General features: G+C 45.9%; 6 protein-coding genes across 7 annotated transcripts; 3 read left to right on the top strand and 3 right to left on the bottom strand.

Annotated features, from left to right (window-relative positions):
* Positions 1-797: 797 nt before the first annotated feature.
* Positions 798-2,136, bottom strand: DFL_007933 (uncharacterized protein; the record flags this gene model as incomplete). The annotated part of the gene is made up of 2 exons (XM_067637591.1): positions 798-1,803; positions 1,937-2,136. 2 exons carry the CDS (start codon positions 2,134-2,136, stop codon positions 798-800), a joined length of 1,206 nt encoding a protein of 401 aa, XP_067489092.1.
* Positions 2,137-3,254: 1,118 nt separating this feature from the next.
* On the top strand, positions 3,255-4,472 carry DFL_007932 (uncharacterized protein; the record flags this gene model as incomplete). The annotated part of the gene is made up of 3 exons (XM_067637590.1): positions 3,255-3,979; positions 4,074-4,230; positions 4,338-4,472. The coding sequence occupies 3 exons, from the start codon at positions 3,255-3,257 to the stop codon at positions 4,470-4,472; spliced, it is 1,017 nt and encodes a 338-aa protein (XP_067489091.1).
* Positions 4,473-5,424: 952 nt separating this feature from the next.
* Positions 5,425-6,132, bottom strand: DFL_007931 (uncharacterized protein; the record flags this gene model as incomplete). Its single annotated transcript, XM_067637589.1, has 3 exons — positions 5,425-5,674; positions 6,001-6,020; positions 6,088-6,132. 3 exons carry the CDS (start codon positions 6,130-6,132, stop codon positions 5,425-5,427), a joined length of 315 nt encoding a protein of 104 aa, XP_067489090.1.
* Positions 6,133-10,725: 4,593 nt separating this feature from the next.
* On the top strand, positions 10,726-12,934 carry DFL_007930 (uncharacterized protein; the record flags this gene model as incomplete). Of its 2 annotated transcripts, none has more annotated exons than XM_067637588.1 (8): positions 10,726-10,841; positions 10,954-10,987; positions 11,190-11,375; positions 11,442-11,496; positions 11,607-11,843; positions 11,922-11,967; positions 12,022-12,211; positions 12,278-12,934. In XM_067637588.1, the coding sequence occupies 8 exons, from the start codon at positions 10,726-10,728 to the stop codon at positions 12,932-12,934; spliced, it is 1,521 nt and encodes a 506-aa protein (XP_067489089.1). The 2 variants fall into 2 exon arrangements, with proteins under 2 accessions (XP_067489089.1, XP_067489088.1); XM_067637587.1 differs by having other exon boundaries at positions 12,272-12,934.
* A 741-nt stretch (positions 12,935-13,675) lies between these two features.
* DFL_007929 (uncharacterized protein) lies at positions 13,676-14,079 on the bottom strand (the record flags this gene model as incomplete). The annotated part of the gene is made up of 3 exons (XM_067637585.1): positions 13,676-13,745; positions 13,809-13,982; positions 14,045-14,079. 3 exons carry the CDS (start codon positions 14,077-14,079, stop codon positions 13,676-13,678), a joined length of 279 nt encoding a protein of 92 aa, XP_067489087.1.
* Positions 14,080-18,118: 4,039 nt separating this feature from the next.
* DFL_007928 (uncharacterized protein) lies at positions 18,119-19,624 on the top strand (the record flags this gene model as incomplete). Its single annotated transcript, XM_067637584.1, has 3 exons — positions 18,119-19,358; positions 19,438-19,540; positions 19,606-19,624. 3 exons carry the CDS (start codon positions 18,119-18,121, stop codon positions 19,622-19,624), a joined length of 1,362 nt encoding a protein of 453 aa, XP_067489086.1.
* Between the last annotated feature and the right edge of the window lie 2,355 nt (positions 19,625-21,979).

Genomic DNA, 21,979 nt, shown 5'->3' with positions numbered 1-21,979 from the left:
GAAAACCTGGCGTCGAAACCAGCCGAGGTTTTGATTCGATCGTGTGGTAACGCGACTGCAAAGTTCACAAACCTCGCACGTTAATTACACTTTGGTAGCACGCAGCGGTATCTACGGCCACGTTCCTGAGGGCCTCGGAAGAGCATCACGACTCCAAGAAGCTCCTATAGCTCAGTTGGTAGAGCGCGACACTAGTAATGTCGAGGTCTACGGTTCAAATCCGTATGGGAGCAACTAATCTTCATTTTTTTTTGCATCCGAAGTCGTTCCTTTTGGGTAAATTGGCGCGGCGTCCAGGATTGTTAGTTTTTGGACAAGGCTGGATCTATACGCAGTCTGGAGATTTTTTTTATTACTTACGTATTCCATTGGTTAATTCGGAGTACGCTTTGGGGTACGAATCTAGATCTATCGATATCTCGTCCTAACACCGACAGTGGTTGCCAATACCCATATGAATACTATCCTATGAAGGCTCTGGGGGCCGTATCATTCGTACTTTCACAAATTTATCATGGCTTATTACAATGCAGATAATAATGCATATAGATTTCATCAGTTCAAGCTTTTAAATGAATTGCAGTCTCGTCCCCTGTTTTGTATTTGAGTGGTTCGTTCGGCGGCCTCGAAGATTCACAATGTCACAGCTAAGAACGCCATCGATATATTGGACCTCATAGGCCCAATCGAATAAACAATATAGCAGCTGATAGAATCTCATATAGAATTCGCACCTTCTATGCTGGCAACGTTCAAGTAAAGTAAAAAGTACAGAGAAAACAAGCGCTTCCAAACCCTCAATATTCATCATCAAAAGCCACGTAATGCCCCGGCATATAATACCTCTCCCAAAACCTCCTCTCCTTCCTACTAACCCTACACATCCTAGGCTGTCTACTCCCATCCAACCCTTCCTCGGAAAAGCAATTCAAACTTCTAAAATCAATATAATCAATTTTTCCAAACCCTTCCGCCGCTACCAGATGCTCTACTAGCTCATCACCCGGAAGGTCCATGTTGTATGCCCATCGTGGCCAAGGTAGTAGAGCCTTGCGAAGATTGTGAAGGCGTGATAGACAGATATATATATCTATCACATCGATTATATCGTACCCGTCACATGTAAAGTCGTCGATTCGTAGGTGCGAAAGGTTTGGAAAGCGGAGGGCGATTTCGTCGTAGACCTCTATAGGTACCCCCACGGGTCCGTAGAAGCGTATCCATAGCTCCTCAACGGATGGGAAGTTTGGGGCTGGTAGTCTACCGTTATGGAGTAGTGCTCCGGTAGAGACAAAAAGGTATTTGAGTGTACCGCCCAGAGCGGCCATACGGGAGAATAATAGGGTTGGGAGTGGATTAATCTCCCTCGATAGATCGAAGGAACCGCCATCCGAGTCGGTTATATACAGACTCTGGACTCTGGGAGGATAAGGAATTGCATTTTCGTGGTATAAACCCGGGTTTAAAGCGGGTGCCAGGAATTCTCTATTTTCGGGCGACGAAGCGACCGCGGTTTCGATGTCTTGTTTGTACATGAACCGTTTGATGGTTCCAAATTCATGGGAGTGGATTTGGTTATTGTCAATAGACAACAACCGGAGCTGGGGGTAGAACTCATATTTGGAGATTCTATGGAGAACGGCTAGTGGGAGGATGAATCTAAATTCATAGGTGGTTGAATACCACAGCCCGAGTTGTTCGACGTGCGGGAACAATCGGAGGCCGTTTGTCCAAATCCGGAGGAGGTTTATGGCTTCGAAGGCATTGAGTCCCCAGAGATCTTGGGATTTGAAGTTTATCTGGCTATATTCGTGAATAGATTGTAAGCACCTAGATTTTAATTTTTATATCTCAGATAGGACACTGGGGAGCCGAATGGACGACCAGGCAGCCCATTGCGTGCTATTTGATTGGGTGTGGGTCTTGGGATATTTACCGAACGGCCTTTCTGTAGTTTTTCAGATTCCCAGTCTCAAATGCCGCAATCGAGGTCTTCGAAAGCGTGATCTGCCGAAGAAGCAGAGGTAAAGCAAGCTTCCGGTGGTACTTGGAGCATCGTGAGAAGCTTTTCAAGTCCCCCTTCGGGAGTACATCATAGACGGAGAGCCATATCTCAGGAGGGTAGTATTGGATCATCTTGGGACTTAAAAAAGATAAGACTATACGACGATAAGGATAGCTCTAGCAGCCTAAAAACTATATAGATAAGGGTATAATTTGGACGAAGAGGAGGAATCACGGAATGGAAATCAGGTCGCTCTTTATATATGATGGGGGCTCCGAAGCGGAGGGTGTAAGATAACAAGTCGATCGCCGACGCCCTTCAATCATTGCACTATAGCTGTTAAGTAGCTTCTAGAAAACATTCTCAGTTTCATATCGCTCAATTGGAGGGTGGGAATGAATTTGGAATAATAATATCTGTCCTATGGGTGGTCATATTAGGAACCTGGGTGGGTACCCAAGGTTGCATAACGATAGTAGCTCTGCAGCTCTGGTTGTCGATTAATCGACGATATCTATCCCCTGGTCGTCGGTCATAGACTTCCTCCAACATCACCAATTCAAGTACAGGCGCACAGTATTTTGAATCCAAACTCTTCCTCAATATTCTACTCCCTCTATCGCAGCATCGCGATTTCTTTGAGGCCATATTTCCACCGGTGACTTTGGGAAGTGTTCTTATCATCCGGGCGCGGAGATGCAAAAATGGCGTGAGGGGTATGTAGCTTTGCGAATGTTCCGAAGTGCGAGTTTGTTCCGCCCAGAAAGGCTAGCCTGGTACCTGAGAGCTCCTCCAAGCATTCTGGCCTGGGTCATTGCAGTTAGCGTCGTCATTTCCCTTGCCTCGGCAGAACAAACTTAATTGCCTCAAGACGCAAACGGGGTCAGCAATGAACCTAAATGGCTGAAGGAGCGAGCAATGACTATATTCTGGTACGTGCCTGGCATATGAACCTTCATGAGAGGGCTGAAGGGGCAGAAAGAAGCATAAATTGTACGTAAGAGTAAGGGTAAGAGCAAACGGATGCAGAGATGTCGAGATAAAAGAGTTATGCCTGGAGCTACTGCAGAAAGCTGGTCGACCAGCTTTGTGTTGCTCGGTCGTCAACCTCGCGTAGTGATCATTCTTCGTCCTACCTCAAACATAGGCCACCACAGCTCCAACGCGGATTAATACAATATACCGCATCCTTCAAGCCTCGATCCTTCACACCGACTGCGGTCCTCTCCAGTAATTCATAATCTCAAATATGGCTTCATACGACAGCGATGAAGAGGTCGATTATGCCACAGATCCAGCATGGGCCCATATAACCCCACTCCCACAAGACGACGGCGAAAACCCCCTCGCCCAGATCGCGTACCATCCGGACTACGTCCTCGCGATGTCATACCTACGCGGTGTAATGGCCATTAACTACCATTCTGCACAAGTTCTAAAATTAACGGCCGATATCATCGGCATGAACGCTGCTCACTACACTGTATGGGGGTATCGGTTCAAGACCCTTGTGGCACTTGAAGCTTCCAATGGTTTTGAAGACGAGAAGACGAACTGGAGTTGGAGGAAAGAGTTGGACTGGGTACAGTCTATTGCTAAGCAATACGAGAAGAACTATCAGATCTGGCACCATAGGCAGTTGATTATAGATCACCTGAATGATCCCACTGGTGAGAGGGAAAGGACAAATGAGATGTTTGCGTCGGATTCAAAGAACTATCATGTCTGGACGTATAGACAGTGGCTAGTGAAAAGGTTCAATCTATTCGATAAGGAAGAGCTAGATACAATGGAGCTATTGTTGAAGGAGGATGTGAGGAACAATAGCGCCTGGAACCATAGGTACTTCATTACACTCGGAAGGCTCGGAACCGACAGTCCAGCAGATGGGGTGATAGATCGCGAGATCAAATTCGCAAAGGTGGCGATATCGAGTGCGCCACAAAATCCAAGTCCTTGGAACTATCTAAAGGCGTAAGTTCTACGTCGCATCCGGTGTATTTTTTTTGGATCTACCAAATCATGAGTCAAACGACCAGCTATTGATTTCCGCCCACTGTCCTTTTAGAGTTCTACGAAAAGGCAATATCGATTTGGCGTCGTTGAAGGCTTTCTGTGAACAGTTCGCGCCAATCGATTCGGAGGACGAAATCAAGTCATCCCACGCCCTCGACATACTATCCGAAATATACGATGAAACCGGAGACTTCAGCAAAGCTGAACAGGTATGACCAAGATCCACCTTAGACTTCGGAGATAAGAGAAAAAATACTTGTTGGTAAAGTTCACCCGTTTGGGTCACCGCCTCGCTAATCCAGCTGTTTTTTTTTAGGCCCTGGTGCTTCTTGCCGCGAAGTATGACCCCGTTCGAAAGAATTATTGGCGATATAGGAAACGGCTTCTAGGGTCCAGCGAGAATGTGCCGACTGCAAGCGAGAAGACACCGATTGTGCACGCAACAGTATAGGGACCGTGCATTGGATCTTCTTGGGAAGGAACGGATTAATCGTTTTCCAGGTTGCCAGTTGTACTCCTGAATTTAAAGAATCTGTGATTGGCTCGGGCAACTTGCGTGGCGTATTTTGGTATATCCACTGTATGTACCAATAACAGGAAATGTGAAAGTTTGAAAATACCTTTACCTCCCTTGTTTAGGCACAAATATGAAGAACTCGAATAATAACGGTGTCCAGGTAACGTGACCACAAAAGAAGAGCTAGAAGCGGGTGATTCCGAAGGGGTGCTACGGCCACGGCTTAACGAGATCTGACCAGTAATGATAGCATGCAATGCATTAATAGTTATTGTTGAGTCTCCAACGGTGATAGCCACGTAGCTAGCCATGAAGCGTAAATCGGTAATTTGGTTGAGGAAAGTCCAGCAGTCGCTTTGCAAGCAAAAAAGTAAGATTCCACAAGCGCACCCAGGTCATAACACCTCGAGCAACTTCGGCAATCGAGGTGATATAAGTCTGATATAGCTTTTCACCCAAAAGAACGATCTTAGACATAAACCTTGATTTAGAAGCCTTCTTCCCTCGAATTTGATTTTGATTGCCAGCATGCAGTTGCCCGGATCTCTCGCGGGTGTCGGGATGCAAACCCACCAATAGGGGATAGGGCGTTTCAACGACGTCTGCAACACCTGTTTGGGATTCCCGTGGGCTCCAAGCATTTGGGGAAACTGTGGATTCGCAAAGGCCTAAGACCTGTCTCAGTTTTTGTATAAATGGATCTATGGTTAGTATCCGCGGACTACTGTCCATGCGGTAATTATACACGTTTTTGTCTCAGCGCCCAGTTCGAGTTCGTATTGGATGAACAGTCTAGCTAGTTTAGCTAAAACGGGAGATGCATTTGGGGTATTCAAAAGAGAGAAAGAAAGAAAAAAAATGTCAATATCAAAGTTTTTGTCTGTGTCTAACCATCTTGCCGCCCGTCCGTCCCATTCGCCTGATCCGTGGTACCATGCTGCTTAGTGCTGTTGGAATTTTGACCTGCTTCCTCCTGCTTCTCCTTCTTTGCACTTGCCGCTTCAAGAGTTCTCTTCAAAGTTTCTTCATCCATGGAAAACAGCTCTGGGGGTATGTTGCTAGCTCGTATTAGAGCTTCAAGTTGGTTGTCGAGGTTGTCCAAGCGGGACTCAAGCTCACTTGCTGTTTGTTCCGCTCTGATGTGGACGTCGATATCAGAGGGGGTAAAGGTTTGCGCGTTAGTCAATTCTCAGAGAAAGCATTACGTATCCATAACCTTATTTTTCAGTCATCATGAAAAGATACTTTCTGCTAGCCGAATAATGAATGAAGGGAGATAGATAACTTGAGGGACAGTCTTTCTTGCAAGGGAGGAGAGCCAAAAAAAAAAGTATCGGATCGGATGCTACGGAGTAACCCCGCGGCTACATTCCCATGTCCAAATCGCATAAGAAATCAGAGACAACATAATATGCAGAAGCCCAAAAATGTTTCAGAATGGTTGGTGGGGTGGGGAATTCACCTGACAAGATCTTGATAGGTCTAGACGAATCAGCTGGAGATTAGCGAGAAAGTGCTGTTATCGAGAGGGAGGAGTTCGCCTAAGTACCTGTCCAGTGTTGATTTCTTCTTCTTCCGTAGATCCGGAAGGCATATTGGCCGTTAATTGTGGAATAAATTTCGGATTTTTTTCCTGTTGGGAACTTCCGGGTTGGTCGTGCACGGTGAATTGTGAGAAATCGTGCAGTGCAGTAGTTTAGTGCTTAATGTGCAGGAAGGAGAACAGCCACCGTGGAAGGCCCTTTTGGCTCTCTTGTGGGAGGGAAAAGTGGAAGTTATGGCGAGGAGAAGGATGTCGAGTCGAGTCGAGTTTGGAAAACTTTCGTTAGCGTGGATCGGAGCTGGGCCAACCATCGGGCCTGCCTTGAAACACCCGAATTCCCAAGTTCCAACTCCTTCTTCCAGCCTAAATTGTTACCCACTTCGCGATGGAAGAACGGAGAATGCAAATGTGAGAACATAAAAGAGCTTCTCTTCGTTCCGGATGTCAGACATGGGAAGGAACCAGAGCTTGGGGTGGGAAGCTTTAAACGAAAAAGCAAATCGTCCATACCATTGATAATTTTGCTCTCTCTCCTTGCCTTTTTTTCCCCCCGTTTCCCAATGTGTTCGATCAATTCTTCAATCCGACTAGGACGTTAACAATATGCAGGTTGATATTGGGCCTCGCATTATATTTCGGTAATCACCAGAGTTCAAAGCATAAATAACTTGCAAGATGCCTTGTTCGTGCAGCAGTCGACTTGACTTCATCATGGGTCTTAGTCTCGTGCAGATTCGTGCCAACAAGTCCTGGGATATGTTCCGCTTTCAACTGTCCCTTCACACCATTGATTGGATACGTAACAGAGTCCGCATCGTGTGTGTCTGTGTGTCTCTGTCTGTGTCTAAAGATATGAGAGAGTATTACTGTGTACAGACCAGAAGTATTTCAGGTCCGTAGATTCATATTGCCCCACCTTTCTGGAATATGGGTTTCCTTTTCCTCCGATTCTAAAATACCAAGATAATATTTGGGGCAAGGGCTGCAATTATCTAGCGCGGGAATATGCGATATAAAGTTTCGATTTAAGACTTGTCTCTCAACTCTGGTCTGCAATAACAGAGCCTTATTGGCGGGAAGTATATCCTGAGCTATCTAGTGGTCGAGAGAAATGCCGCAGAGAAGTTGGCAGTTGGGACGGGCACTGGCGGATTTTTGGGCGTCGTTGCGAATTGCCTCTACCTTCCTTCGCCCCGAGAGCAGACAGAATTATTGGGTATGGGCGACCCGAGCGGCAAGTAAAGTGACAGAACCTGCAGAGGGAATCTGATTGAACCGGGCCCAGACCCGCTTTCCACGATATCGATATCGTGAGAATTGCACCTTCTACACCTTCCGCTCATCGTTTTTTCCAGAATGTTATACCCCGTATTTCGTACATTCCCGATCATTGTTGAAATGAGACAGTTGTGTACTTCCATATATGTAGGTACTGTACCTCGGTAAGCAAAGTACTTAAACGGCGCCCAACCGCAAAACCGGTTGACCTGCTGTCACTTGTTCCCAACGCGGATAATTTCTTCTTTTGAATTAACTAGGACTAGGATATAAAGGCTACGTCATAGCTACCGTCATAATGCACACGGCCTCGGGTAATGCACGGTTTGACAACATCCCAGGTGAAAAGAACAAAGTTATGTCAAAATTGCTAAAGGGCTTGTATGTTACATAAGTTTTCTGGTCAGTCTGGTGGCTTGTGCCCCTCCCTTGAAGTGAAGGGGACTTCCTTCCCAGCCCAATGGCTTCGCCCCACCCTCCACTTTTTACCTGAGCTATTAACAAATAACTTGGCGGCTCTGGGTCTTCCTGTGAAAAGGGTTTAAGTGATCGACACTCCCATTGACAGACATGCATTCACGGACCACGTTTTTTTGTTTCTTCGGGTTGGAGGTCGAATGAAGCCTGCGATAGCCCGACCCCAATCCGAGGAGAAAGCAAGATCCCGCAGAGGCTCCACAAACGAAGATTGCAGGCGAAATACCCGATCGTGGCAGCCTAACACTGACGGTCGTCCTTCATATGTCTCTCTTCTCAGAATGCGATTTTGGGATCAGAAGACGATTGCATACTCCTATGTACATATGTAGTCTTCGTCTCAAATTAGCGGAAACCTTGAGGGCTCCAGGGGAATTTGGCGGAATTCGAAACCCCATCTCGAAAAGTATCGCATGCTCCATGATTTCCCTCTCGAGTCGATCTACATAACTAATGCATTCTGGGCTGCATTATTGAAACTATCACCCAAACGCATGTTTCTTTTTGGAATGGTCGGCCGGCTACTCTTGCTTTGTAGCTAGAGTCCCACGAAGCTTCGGATTTGAAAGTTGCAACCTGGAGTGGGCTCATAGGGCAGCGATCCTGTATCGTGGCTGACCTTGTACCCTCCGTTTCTGTATGAATTCCCAATTAATGGTGTGCAATCCACTTTAGGTATAGCACCTAGGGGCATGTATACGTACGTATCTGCGTACATACATTCCTACATATTGAACACATATATGTGCCTGGCGATATGATATTGTCGTTAGGTTTCTCCTGAAGTTAGAGTGTTCGAAATACCTCGTGATCTTGATGTCTAGGTTGAGTTATTCTTGTGGCTAGAGAGACCCCACATTGTGGAAAAGGGACGGATCAAGCTCGCGCTTCCTCGACGGAGAATAGGTCTTGGTAACTTTCGTTAGCTTGGCCGGTTGCGACTCCGAGTGAGGGTCTCAGAACTTCCCGAGGTATCGCGCCTTTTTACCCTGTGAAGTCAGGCAAAAAAAAGTCATCACGAAGCATTCTTTTTTTCTTCTTTGCTTCCATCTTTTTCCCTTGGCAAAAGTAGCGGTTTTACCTATCCAATGTCGGGTCCACTCAGTAATTAGAGAACTTCCATGGCGGTTCAGCTTCTTTCCGTATATCTAGTTCCAGTATAAGCTGTATGAGCTAGAAACTGATAAGTTATGGGTTGCGCAGCCAGGAAAAAAAAAAAAAAAAAAAAAAAAAAAGTTGTGACCTAAACTCAATTGAGGCGGCCAGCACCCTGACTTTTTAACTACATATACTTGGTCTCCCCAAAAAAACAATTTTTCTGATTTAATTAAGACCAGAGAAGCGGAGCTGATTAGCATTCAGATCGCCTTCTGGTCCTGTGAGTGAACTGAAATACCATTCGCCAAGGGCCATTTATGCACCCGAAAAGGTACTTGACAAAGGAACAACCAGATCTCTTTCGGAGGAAAACATCTTACCTGAAGATCCTAGATCCTCGAGCTCGTGGAACCGTACAGCTTAAATTCTGCTTTTCGTTGGGGAGCGGCGGCGACACTTGCACAGCTTGCATGAGATAACCGAATTTCTTCAAAGTCGCTAGGATTTTGAGGAGCAAAAAACTACAGAGTACGATATTTTTTAATTTTTTATTTTACCTCTGACTGGAGCTTCGAAGCGGCGGCGGTGTCGATACGACTAGGCAAGGGCCACACATCTTCGCAATTTGATCCAACGACAGCCGTTTCCTAAACGTTCTGTAGGGAGTGCACCAGCGCAGTGGCTAACAAGGCTTTAAAGGTCGAGTCGAGCCTTTTCAAAGAAGAAATTTATCAAGTCTAAAACGGAAGTGGATGAAGAAGAGGGGCCAGAGGTTAGGACGACACACACCACGTATTATTGCTTTGCTTGAACATAATTTCCCTTGTGAACAGACGATTTCCGTCCGAAGTACAGCCAACCATTTAAACGTCATCTCACCGCCTAACATCATCAACTGGTATCGACATCCGATTTTGATTGCCTCAGCCTGTTGTGGAAGTTATCGAAAGTGTCCTTTTTAGTCTTGGGGAAGATTGTAAGGGAAAAAGTGCAGCCTCTAATCCAGTCTCTACCATAACCCGTCGAGAGGTAAATGAAGAGAAGGAGAATCGAATCGGACAAAGCCCTGGGTTTGGAATTGTCGTGCCCAAATACTCAAAGCCGAAGCGCAGCTTAACAAACCAAACCCCCACCAGCTCCGCCTACAGACTTGTTGACACCTATAGCTTGGTTATGGGGCCGTTAGCTCAGCGCTCCCTTAAGCAGGTGAACATTGGTTATCGACGGTCTTAGATGTTCTCGAATTAGATTTTGCGACGTCTACAATAGCTGCATTTAGCCTTCTGCACCTGGTTGGTCCGTTCCGTGGTGTGTAGGAGGGGGCATTCCTTTCTGTCGAAATTTCTCATTTGCATTTTTCACCCACGTTGACCGTCTCGACCTGGATCCGATCCCTTGGCTGTAATGTTATCAATTATCAAGACCTTCGCCCCAGAGAAGGACTTCAACGCCGCAATTTCGACAAACACGGTTGATTTCACATTTCTTTTTTTTTCGTTCAGCCTTCGGATTACCGACTGGTCGGCCAATGCTAAGCTTCTTTTGCGGATTGGGACGAACGAACTAAATATTTCTTCTCCAGATTTTGGGAAGGCGCAACTCTTGTCCACTCAAACGCTTTCAGGTTGACCTGGAACAACCAAATACTGCAAGCTCCTCCCTGTTGTATAAATTTGCCCAACCTCTGGTGTGAGTACAACAAGACATTCTCATCATAAGATTAATTTTTTTTTCCCACTTCTCCCTGGTCTGTCAAGAATTGTTCGCCGTTTATCGGCCAGAGTCTTTTGCATGTCGGAACTCAGGGAAATCCTCGATAGACTTGGATTGTCCCAGTACCTAGGGCGCCTCATCGAGGAAGGCTTTGATCGGTGGGATACTATTTTGGATATCCAAGAGACGGATTTGTGAGTGTGATCTTTACCCCCCCGCTGCCTCATGTCGACTCTGTCCGCTGCGTCGCAATTGGCTGGAAATGTTTTCCCGAGACAACTCCCTAACAATATTGTCCCTGCACAGAGCGTATATGGGGTTTAAACTAGGGCATCGTCGGGTAAGTAGCTTGTACCCAATTGTTTCATGCCTCCCGTTTCCCGCTTTTGATCGAAACTTGAACGGTATCAGTCGTTTTCGCAATTGTCGAATGGTATTGAGTACTTTTGCCCACACTTGGCCTGATGGGCTGTGATGGTAGCATTGACATTTGTCGAGACATATTTTTTTCTGACTAGTATCAATTCTTCCGGTTACCAAAGGTCCTTCAAAGAGCTATAGCACGGGATAGAGGTATACCAGAACACGAACCGATTCCATGGCTTTGCCCGCAACCATTTTCGGAGGACCCCAGTGATGAACCTGACGACAATTCCTCGCCGCGGGGTTTCAGGCCTGACTATAAAGGGGTAGTTCAGACGAAGCGAAAGTACCGTCGACATCCTCGGGTAAGAATATCGACACCTGCCGACTTCTATGAATCCATGGACAGAATAGACTGATGGGTAAACTAGCCTGATGAAAACGCGCCGGAAAAGCCACCATCTGCATACGTGATGTTCGCTAATAGTGAGTTGTCTAAGCATGTTTATCCCACGATTATAGCCTCATGGTTGTATGCGCGGGGCCTTAGCCACGTGGAAAAGATACTAACCAATTGATACGAATTTCCTGAACAGATGTCCGCGAAGAACTCAAAGGCCAAAATCTCTCGTTCACCGAGATAGCCCGTCTAGTCGGAGAGCGGTGGAAGGTGCTACCTCCCGAGCAGAAAGAAGAGTATGAATATAGGGCTGGTGTCATGAAAGACCGCTACAATCAGGAATTAGCTGCGTATAAGAAGACAGACCAGTTTAAAGAGTATTCACAGTACCTACTCGAGTTCAAAAGCAAAGAAGCCGCAAAAGAGGCTGGGGGTAAGTTCGAATGCCGCCTCCGACACCTGACATTAAGGTCCTTGGTTTCAATTTAACCTTACGCAAGGCTTTTGATAGAAGCATCATTCAATCCTACGGCTGATATACCTCGGAAACGGCCCAAGTTAGAAAGCCTTCCATCCCAAGGTTCCACGCATAGTTCCTTACCTGGTTCTAGTATCACATCCACTGGAGGACAGGTTCCTCAGCCGAATCAATCTCGAACACAGCAACAACAAGATGCGTCGGGAAGTCCAAGTTACCCACAACCGACGAGCATGGCTATAGGCCAATATTCTTCTCAGCATGGAAGACGAGAGTCGTATCACTCGCCATTCACCCAACCGTCTACTCCAGCTTCTCAAATGGTTAGCCCTATCGCTTTTTCAGATGCTGCGTCAACAGCCAGTAATCATAGCCTTCGGCAGTATCAGTCTGGACCACCTGAATCCGTCATGCTGCCTTTCCGTGATAGCCCCGGCCGATCGAACCATGGGCATTTTTATGAACCGACTCGAACACACCCACCGCATGGAGGGGGGCACCCTGAAACCTTCGACCAGGGACCGGGGTTGATGCAGCTGCCCAAAATCAATCAGCAACCGCCGCATATACAACAAGTGTTATCGTATTCGAGAGGACAGCCATCGCCTGGCGACTCGCCATCTCAAAATCCGAGAAGATCAGGCAGTATATCGGGTATGTCATATACACAACAACGACCCGCATTGCATCCGTCGGATACCCTGTCCACGCAGAATTCGATGAGCAGCCGTAGCTCTTCAGTACCATCGCTGACATCAACAACGTCCTCAGACGGGGACGGCCGTCAAATGCATACGCATAATTCCCTCCGAGCGCTACCTCCTTTGCGAGGCCCAAGTCCGTCACAGGGAGGTTCGTCGAGTTACTTTACTCAACGGCCAACGAGAGATATGGGTGGAAGTGGTGGGGGTGGTCCGGGAAGCGGTACTGGATATCCAGGGCACGGGTCAACGTCCTCCTCGCCTCGTAGCCAACTCCCATCACTTGCAGAACAAACAATGCAAGACCCCCCTCGGAGAGGCGGCGATGGAGCGGACCACTCGTGACTATCCAAGCCCACCAACCTATTTTTTAGGCAATGGCTGTTATTAATGGCGAAAGAGATGTTATTGTTAATGCTGACAGAATTAAACCGTCGGTAACGCAAAACCAAATGTTACCAGGCATAATGAAAAAGTACAGAGAGGGAATATATCCTCGATCTTATTTACCACTTCAACAACAGAAACGGATTCTAGTTTTTTCTTAAGGAAAGGCACTCACTTACTAAGTATTTTAGCCGTTCGAATAATGTATGGAAGAAACGCAAGGTCTTTTTTTTTTTTTTTTTTTTTTTGGCTCTTTTCCCGTCCAAACAGATTTTTTGTGGCGCAAGGCATGCTTTCCTTCAGCATTTTGAATGTTTCCTCGATCAAACTTTCGCATTCTAGTTAATGGAGGAAACGGGCACACCGGGTTCTTTTAAGACCCCGCGCTAGAGAGGTCGAGGGCTGCGTACTGTATCTCTAATCGGGATGTGCTCACCTCGACAATCCATGTCGTGCAGCGCAGCACACCCCGACTAAAAGGAAAATCTTAGCTCAAAAGAAAGAGAAGGAGCCAGATTGAACCCTGCCACACCGCAATCTCAAGAATCCCATCTTCTGTAAGAAGGGAAATTGCATGCCAATTTCTTTCCCGGTTTTCCTCTTCGCCGCCTTTGGCTGACCCTTTCCGCTGGAAAACTTATGTTGGAGAATGAGAGTCATTTCACCCAGAAAGACTTGAGACACACCCGTATTTGAAATTTATAACGGCGTTTTTGGAGCTAAAGTTTCGCTTGTAAGTAATGCTTGTCCTTTTACTAAATTATTGGAACTATTTGTACCTAGGGCATCAGATGTATATACTTTTCGTGCCTATTTTTTGGTAGCATCTTACTTTGTAACAATATCGTGGGGCTTGCATTTGAAAAGGTCTGGATTTTGGAGATTATTAACGGTATTATTGTTGTCCGCGAACCGAAGAAAGAGGGAACCGGTTTGCATTTTGAAACTTCCATGTTGATAAATCTTTTGAGAATTTGTTTCTCTTGGCTTTTTTATCGGAGCTTTCCTGTAGAGTTTATGTATCAGTTGAAACTACTTATAGCTCTATCTGGTATCAGAAGCAATCACTTTTTATTTTTGAGTCCATTGGCTAGGATTAACATTCTCTTCGTCTTGGATTGGGATGTTACCCATAGGTTTTTTCTGCAAGGCTGTATATTATTGGTGTGATCGTCTTTTCAGCCTTCCAACCGGCCAACATTTTTCCCTGGCGAGGAATTTCTTCTTTTCTGACTTCTGTATTTTGATTTTCGATTCCTGAACAGTCGGGTTTTCTTGTTGAGCAAGGGCGCGGCTAGCGCAATGTTTTAGGCCCCACCTGGGCCAAAATTTCGCCACTTGTTTGAAATGGTAATTCACCTTTCCCCTTTTTCTAACAATGAGAATCCCATCCAGACACAAAATATCGAGATTCGTGTCGCTGCGAAAACGAAAGCTGAGCAACCAAGTTATCGCGATTTTGATTTGTTTGTAGCAAATGGTTGAAATGACAAATGATTCCTGGGCGTACATGTAATTTTGTATTTCTTGGTCAATACAATTAAATCATTCTGGCCCCCAAAGGTTAATGGTGGTACACGACGGTTGGGTTCAGAATTTGGTTAAAGACTAGCAAGGACCCTCTCACCTGAATCGGAGCATGGGTTGGCTATTAGTCCTCGTGGTGGAGTCGATTTAAGTTTTGGGTACTGAGGACTCTCTAACTTTGATATAGACTATTGAACGTTGGTTATACCTCTTGAATCGATTTTATTTGCCGCTCAGATATAATGTACGTCCGTGTCGAAGTCGACTGTCTATGCCAATCGAATGAAGAGAGGGTTGTCGTTGCAAGGTCCCCTCTTTTGTTCGGGCAGATCAATCCTTATGGCTAGCTAATTCCGTAGGTCCGCCACAATTTTCGTGTCTCTCGGAGCCCACGTCTGCCATCGGTGGCTGCATTATCGACATCCCGACTGTCTCTGATCTTTATGAGAAAATATTTTTCCTTCCAAGACCTGGTTAGTTGTCTCCGAATGGTAACCCTCGTCCTCAAAGTTTGATAAGTAGTCGAATCGACCGATTAGAGGCCTGCCAAAGAGTCGATCTTTTACCGTAGATACAATCTGCATCGGCCCCAACCTCTCTTCAACGCAATACCTCCTTTGGATACGAAAGTGTCTCGACATGACGAAAGTACCATATCTTGTTTCCTGCGAAAAAATTTACTTCTTTCCTTGCCATGTGGTCTTCGGGCTGGATGTAAGGATCTGAGGAGTTTAGTTGGCTATACGTGGGATTGGGTGGGTGGCCAGTTGCGGGGTTTTTATTGTACCACAACCACAAGAGATTAAGGTGCCTTCTGGCCACCAGGAGAGTTTGAAAGACTAAAGGAATGTGTTTGGATCTGAACCTCTGATCGGTGTCTAGTTGAAGCTACTGTTCGTTTTCGAGGAGTTGAAAGTGCCAAAGTATCTTCGAATTTCTGAGTTAGAAAGATTCCATCACCCCACGTTGTTCCTTTGCCCCAAATGACAAGACTTCCAAAGCGAACAGATCAAAAAGCACTGGAAGATCATTCGCTGCATGGGTTCTGTAGCCAGTTAACGGGGTCAATTTCGGATTTTACTCTCAAGCCCGTCACTATAAAGTCATGCGATACTTGCGTCCAACCCTTTCCTCACTTTTTCCCTTTTCTCAATGTTCTTTGATAACTAAATGCTAAACCTACCTAGTACGTAGCCCTTTTGGAACCCGTTAGTCAGCTACACGAATATTGCAAGATAAAGGCTCATGCAAATGCGGAACGCTGAAGTATATTCGGTGGAATTTCAATATCAGCTCGAAGGGAAGGGGAAGGTCACCTTCGATTGTGCGTGGCTTTCCCAATTGCAACACCGCCACGGACATTAAAATTCTCCAATCCTACTGGTATAGGGATGCTACTAGCATGTCTGAGGGGTCAGGCTAGAAGCTTCTGCAGCTGCAGAGCGACAAGAACGGCTGCAGAGGGTGGAAAGATGTGCGTCTAGGGATGTTCTGCTAACGGGCGGGACAGTGATTAGTACCTACTGGAGGAAAGATTAGGTGCTCATGGAAATGCAAGAAGGGTGCTATCCCTGATTGGCTCCTTGCTGTCAGTGGGAAGGGAAGCTCGACATTTTAATCAATGACGATCCTTCTGTAACTTTATTCACACCATGGCTATGCACCATGGGCGAGGATTTTCTAAAAAGGTCTGGTCCCTCGAAGGCCCTGCAGTACTGCAGTCTCTTGCAGGGCTCTGTAAATGGTCCCTGCGAGCTCACACATTGACCAAACTACTTTTACCCACAAGAGGACAGGGGAACTGTTGGAGCAGAAGTTAAGATATGCATCTTTTGTGGTTGTACAGACACCTAGGCCTGGCCAACGGTGTGTTGGAAATGTAGAATGCAACACAAAGAGTCGATAGAAAACCTGCTTCATTACAATATGACACTTTGTGAATTGGATTTCGATATCTGAAAAATTTGGGCACAAAGTCAAAAGCCTGGCTTTAAAAACCCTACCGAAGGTGATCGTCAATTGGGAATGTTTAGTGGGCCACTGATACCTTGTTTGAAAATTTGACAGTGCCTTGGAAAACCTTTTGAAACCGAGATGCACGCTTTGACATACCGTCCACTCATACACTACAAAATGCATCTTAAAACCAAGGCAGAGACTCATCATCTACAAGGCTCCCTTACTGGTTTTGGTGTGAAATGCGTTGTTTGAGGCGGATGCGGTTGATGCGGGCTTTGCTGTTTGAGAGCAAATCGGCATCGTGAAATTCCCGGGATTGAAATCTGGCGCGACCAACACCACGCATATTATTTCTCTGTGTCGCCCTTGATCAAAAATTTTCCTCAGCGGCTCGGCTACACTGAAGACGGGGGGAGGAATAATTTCGTTCAAATTTCTTGGATCAAGCCGTTGCGTATGTTTCGAGGGGGATGTATGTCTTTGGCTAGTGGACTTTTCGAACTAACCAGTTGGATGCCAATGCTAAGCTAAGCAACAAACTAGATTCAACCGAGGCGGATATTTCGTCATAAACTTCCTTGAGATCGTTGCACTTGAAATGCTTGGAACATGCATGACCTGAGACTTTAAACCACATCATGCAGTAGATTATGTGTCCCATCACCAAGAAACAAGTGCATACTATGTTACTGCTCATGAGACAGTACAGTAAACTTTAAAATTTTGTCCGTTTGTTTGGTCTGCGAATTCATAATAACAATCATATGCTTTCAAGTACTCGCGATGTGTTAATTCTGGGGTCCGCCGTTATATTCCCCACAGGCTGGGAAGAAACCAGGAATGTTTCCAAGGGCCTAAATCTGGTAGCGCACATGCATTGGGAGATACAGATTCCACTTAATCTCACCAATAACCGTAATCATAGCTGCGTCATGATATAAGTGGCTCTTGGTCCCTGGTACCTGGATTTCGAAAGGAAATCTTACCTCAAACTTGTTTTTTTATTTCCGATCACAAGCTAATGTAGCAGCATTTACAGACACTTTAATATTTTGGAGAAAAACGAGCTCCACTATGGCTTGCAGTAGCTTTCGTGTGGCACTAAGTCAACGGTCGTCGTTTATACGCCTTCTACGGTTAACGGTTTATCACTCCGTCTCGAGACTAACATGATCTCCATAAAAAAGGATTCCCCACTCGATTAAACGCCTGGTACTCGAGTTACTTAACGGGATTACGTTTCCTGCGCATGCCTTGAAATTTAGGAAGCTTTCCGCAAGCTCGAATCCTGCATTTCCTTGATTTTATATGCCAAGACTTCTGGGTCCAAAACGGAAAGGCCAAACGTCGCTCTCGCAAACAACCCAGCATATCGACTCACCACCCTCGCCCCAAATTCCCTTCTCATCAACCACGACACTACCACCACCGACCAGATAACCCGAAAGCTTACACAACCCTTTCCCTGCTTCCAAGGAAGCCTCCTCCTACCTAGGAAGAGTCCTTTTGGCGTTGTGATCTAATTGATACCTATCCGCCGGCATAACGTTACATCGCAAATATATTCTTGGACCTTGATCGTCAGGACACGTCTACACGCACGCACGAAACAACAGATTTCCGAGGTGTCACGTTCATTGCTATACCATTCTGACAATGGATCCACCTCCTAAGAGTGTATTCTCGATTTCTCTCGGTTCGAAAAGACCTACCGGTGGGTCTGCGACCACGGCCAAAAAACCTACGCCTGTTGTATCTGCTTTTTCCAAGCCTGGAAATAAACGTGGACCGGCTCTTTCCGATGGTGAGGATGATGACGCCCATGAAGACGACCACCGAGATAAAGTACAGCTGGTTACAGGTTTTGGGAGTAAAGGAGCGGTCACAGCCGAGGGAGAGAAAGAAGTGAAGGCTTTGGTCATACCAGCTTTGAAGAATAAGGATTGGCGGGCTGAAAGTCGGAAGAAGAAAGGGATATACCTGCCTCCAGAGGCAACAGCCCAAAAAAATGGACAACCCGTTGACACACGAGACATCATTGGAGATGAGCCGATGAAAGTTGGTCTCCAATTTGTGGAGAGATCGACGGCCGGGATGACTATCGCCGAAGGAGATGTCGCGATGTCAGATGCTAAAGATGAGGATGCTGAAGGCGAAGAGGCGACCGAGGTCGAAAAGTCGGAGGATCAGCTTGCAATGGAAGCCTTACTGGCTGGAGATAAAGCCAAAGCAAGTACCTTGACGATACCGGCTGCTTCAGGGAATGTGGCGGACGATCGAATATTTGTTCAGAATGAAGATGACGCATATCGAGCCGATGTTGCGTCGCGACCGGACGCCGCGACACTCGAAGAATACACTGCCGTGCCTGTGGAAGAGTTTGGAGCGGCTTTACTCAGAGGCATGGGTTGGAAAGAAGGTGAATCTATCGGAAAGTCTGGAAGCACAGGAAATAAACCTAGGATTGTTGAAAAACGAGCCGCATTCTTAGGTATAGGTGCTAAAGGTCTCGGGGCAGAAGAAATAGGAGCCTGGGGTAAAGGCGACAAGAAAGGTCGACAAAAGGTTGATAAAACATACTTACCTATCACTTTGGTGGATAAAAGTGGAAACAGGGTAGAAGAGGAATCAAACAAAGGCCTGGCAAAGAAGGATGTGGAAAAAGACTGGAGGGGCCGAGACGATAAGAATCGGTCGGACAGGAGAGACCGAGACTATCGAGACGACAAAGAGAGTTCCCAGTCGAAACGTGACCGTGAAAGGTATCGAGATGACGAAAGGGATCGCGAAAGGCGGGATAGAGATAAGGGCCGGGATAGGGACAAATACAGAGATAGCTATCGCGAACGGTCACGCGACAGGAGGGACCGAGATAGATATAAAGATAAAGATAGCAGTAGGGACTACGATCGAAAACACCGTTCTTCCGAGTATGATGATCGGGATCGAGACCGACGGAGACACCGAAGTCGCAGTCGAGAGCGGCACCGGCGTTGAAGCGCCACAAGTACGGGGATTATCCCTCAACCCTGATCAACTCGCGAATCCGAAGGGAATTGTTTTCACTAGGGAGCGAAGGTACTATTCCATGTGCATTATTATCTACGAATTGATATAGAATTAAATTGACTAACATTGTTCAGACTACTCCCAGGCATGTGATAATAGAAGAGCCGTGTGCGTGTGCTAACTTGAGTTCTTGCTAGGACGATGTTTGACATCACAAACAAAGAAACCCGGTCTAGTAACTTATTCGTATCAATCTCGTAGACTAACCTAAGGAAGCAGCGGCTAGCGGGTGTAGATGTGCGTCTAGATTGTGTCGTGCCTGTCCATAACGAGAAGGGACCGTCATGAAGTGCTAAGTAACGGCGTGATTCGTTCCCAGAATCATTGATTTCCAGCTTACTATTGTCCCGTAAACTGGACAACTCTGTTAAAGCTGAGAATGAAGTTCTTGAGTTTGGTATCTAAATGGTTTGTTTTTCTAGATCTAAGTCTCGACTGCGTAGGTTACTTGAATTCGCCGAGGCCGTATCCGCGTATGGTCAACTCCCGCCGTATAACGGATAGTTAACTTCGCCAAGTACAAAGACACCGTCCCCTCTATTCTAATTAAGTTTAGCCTTTAAGACCCGTTAGAATCGCTATGCAAGGACATGCCAAGTATTTTGTAGATGCAATAAGACGGGGCCGGGTAAGTTATTTGTGCATATGCATGACCTAGTCTCGGTCCCAAGTGCCTCTCAGTGCATAGCTGGTATTTTGGGCTCGGAATTCGGAACGGACGATGGAGAATAAAAATATAAAAAAACAGTGTGTAGATCTATACCTAGAACTGGTGTCGTGCCTAGCTCAGCTAAAACCACTTTTTTTTCTATTTTCAAGGATATATCGGATTACTTTATAGTGATTCGCCTTTTGATAAGCCGCGAAGGCCTTCATCTGGAACTATGTGATCAGGATGGCCATGATGTAGATATATTATCTTCGATGTAGTATGACATCCTTGCAGAGTCCCGCCAACGAATTGCCTAGTCTCGAGATCTCGTATACCAGTCTAACTGCGTTCTGTAATCTAAGTCCGCAGGTTTAGACGTCGACAACGGTATGATAATTAATTGCGACAAAATATTATATTATACAAATTATATTATGCAAATTAAGATGTTCGAGATACTACTTGGCGATACTATGTGATGTTTATGGTGATTCTACAAATTCCAGTGGATCCATGGACTGTTTTCATACTTATCGATTCCATGTTTCTTTAGATGTTCAACGGTTTTATCTGGGAAATGGTATTGATGCTTACAAAAAATGAAGCTCATAGAGAAAGGTTTAAATTATGGATCTTGCAATAGCATACTAGTGAAATGTTTGCTCCGGGGTCAAAAATACATACTAAATTTCGTTTGTAAATCATTTCTCCTGAACTCCACATTAGTGTTGCGGATGTTGTAGTTTAAAGCTGGATTCATGGTGTGACGAGCTTCCGAAAGCGGCGAAGTTTGGGTTACGTTACACAAAAGAATGATAATGTCAGGGAAAATAACAAGCACTTCTTATGACGGGTCGGTACGTCCCGAGAAACACTCGATTCTGCAATATCTCGTCGTCGATATATTAGTGTGCTCGGTCATTTTGTGTCGAATCTAGAAGCCTTGGCCAAGTGTTCGGGATCTGGCAAGTTTGCTACATGCGTGCGTGGCCATTGATGGACAGGGACTAGCCCTAGTTCGGAAAGGAAGGGAGAATCGGTCCGAAAAATTGTCGTCCTATCCCGACAGGCACACTCCGTAAACGTAACGGCAAACCGAAAGTCTGTGATGCAAGGCGGGGTTCTATTCCTTGATTTTGAATAGTAAGGGCCTTTAGCTAATGCACGGGGAATGAAATCTGAAAAAAAAATTTCCCGCTTTTTTTTTTATCCACAATTTTTTATTGCCCATAGTGGCCCTGAATACTTCCCGAAGAATCGAGGATGGATGTTTCCTATTTGCGCACCTTCGAAAACTAAGACCCTAAGCTATGCTCTCGTGATCACTATCTCACCTGGCAAGCTCCTCCCTAGCCCGAATTATTAATTTGAGACGGAGGAAATACCAAATTAGCAATCAGAACACACGACCCTGAGCTACCTATCTCGTGGGGGTTTCGAAATCTGGGGTAGCCGATTGGGCTGCAGTCTTCCAAAGCCAGCTACTCCTGAATTTCCAAGAATATAAAGGTGTCGTCAACTCCCTTGTCCCCTTACGACAACCGTCTGGCTCCAGGTACCAGGAACCAGTGCCCGCAGCGTTTGGGTTGCCCTTGAACTCTTGGACATCGGGATTCGCTCTCTCTCTCGCCTCTCTCCAACAGCCGCTCGTTTTAGTTCCTAACGCAAAATCCTTGTGGTATTTTGTTCTCCACAAGATTTTAGAACTGTCCTCGCTTCCTGGCAGCCTATTTGATATTGATATTGTATATGATGTATAGAAGAAGAAGACTGTATTTGCATAATATCGATTCATT

This window comes from Arthrobotrys flagrans (genome assembly GCF_004000055.1).
Source record: "Arthrobotrys flagrans strain CBS H-5679 chromosome Unknown unitig_8, whole genome shotgun sequence".
Lineage (NCBI taxonomy): Eukaryota > Fungi > Ascomycota > Orbiliomycetes > Orbiliales > Orbiliaceae > Arthrobotrys > Arthrobotrys flagrans.
The sequence above is the reverse complement of the archived record's forward strand: the minus strand, read 5'-3'. Positions and strand labels throughout refer to the sequence as shown.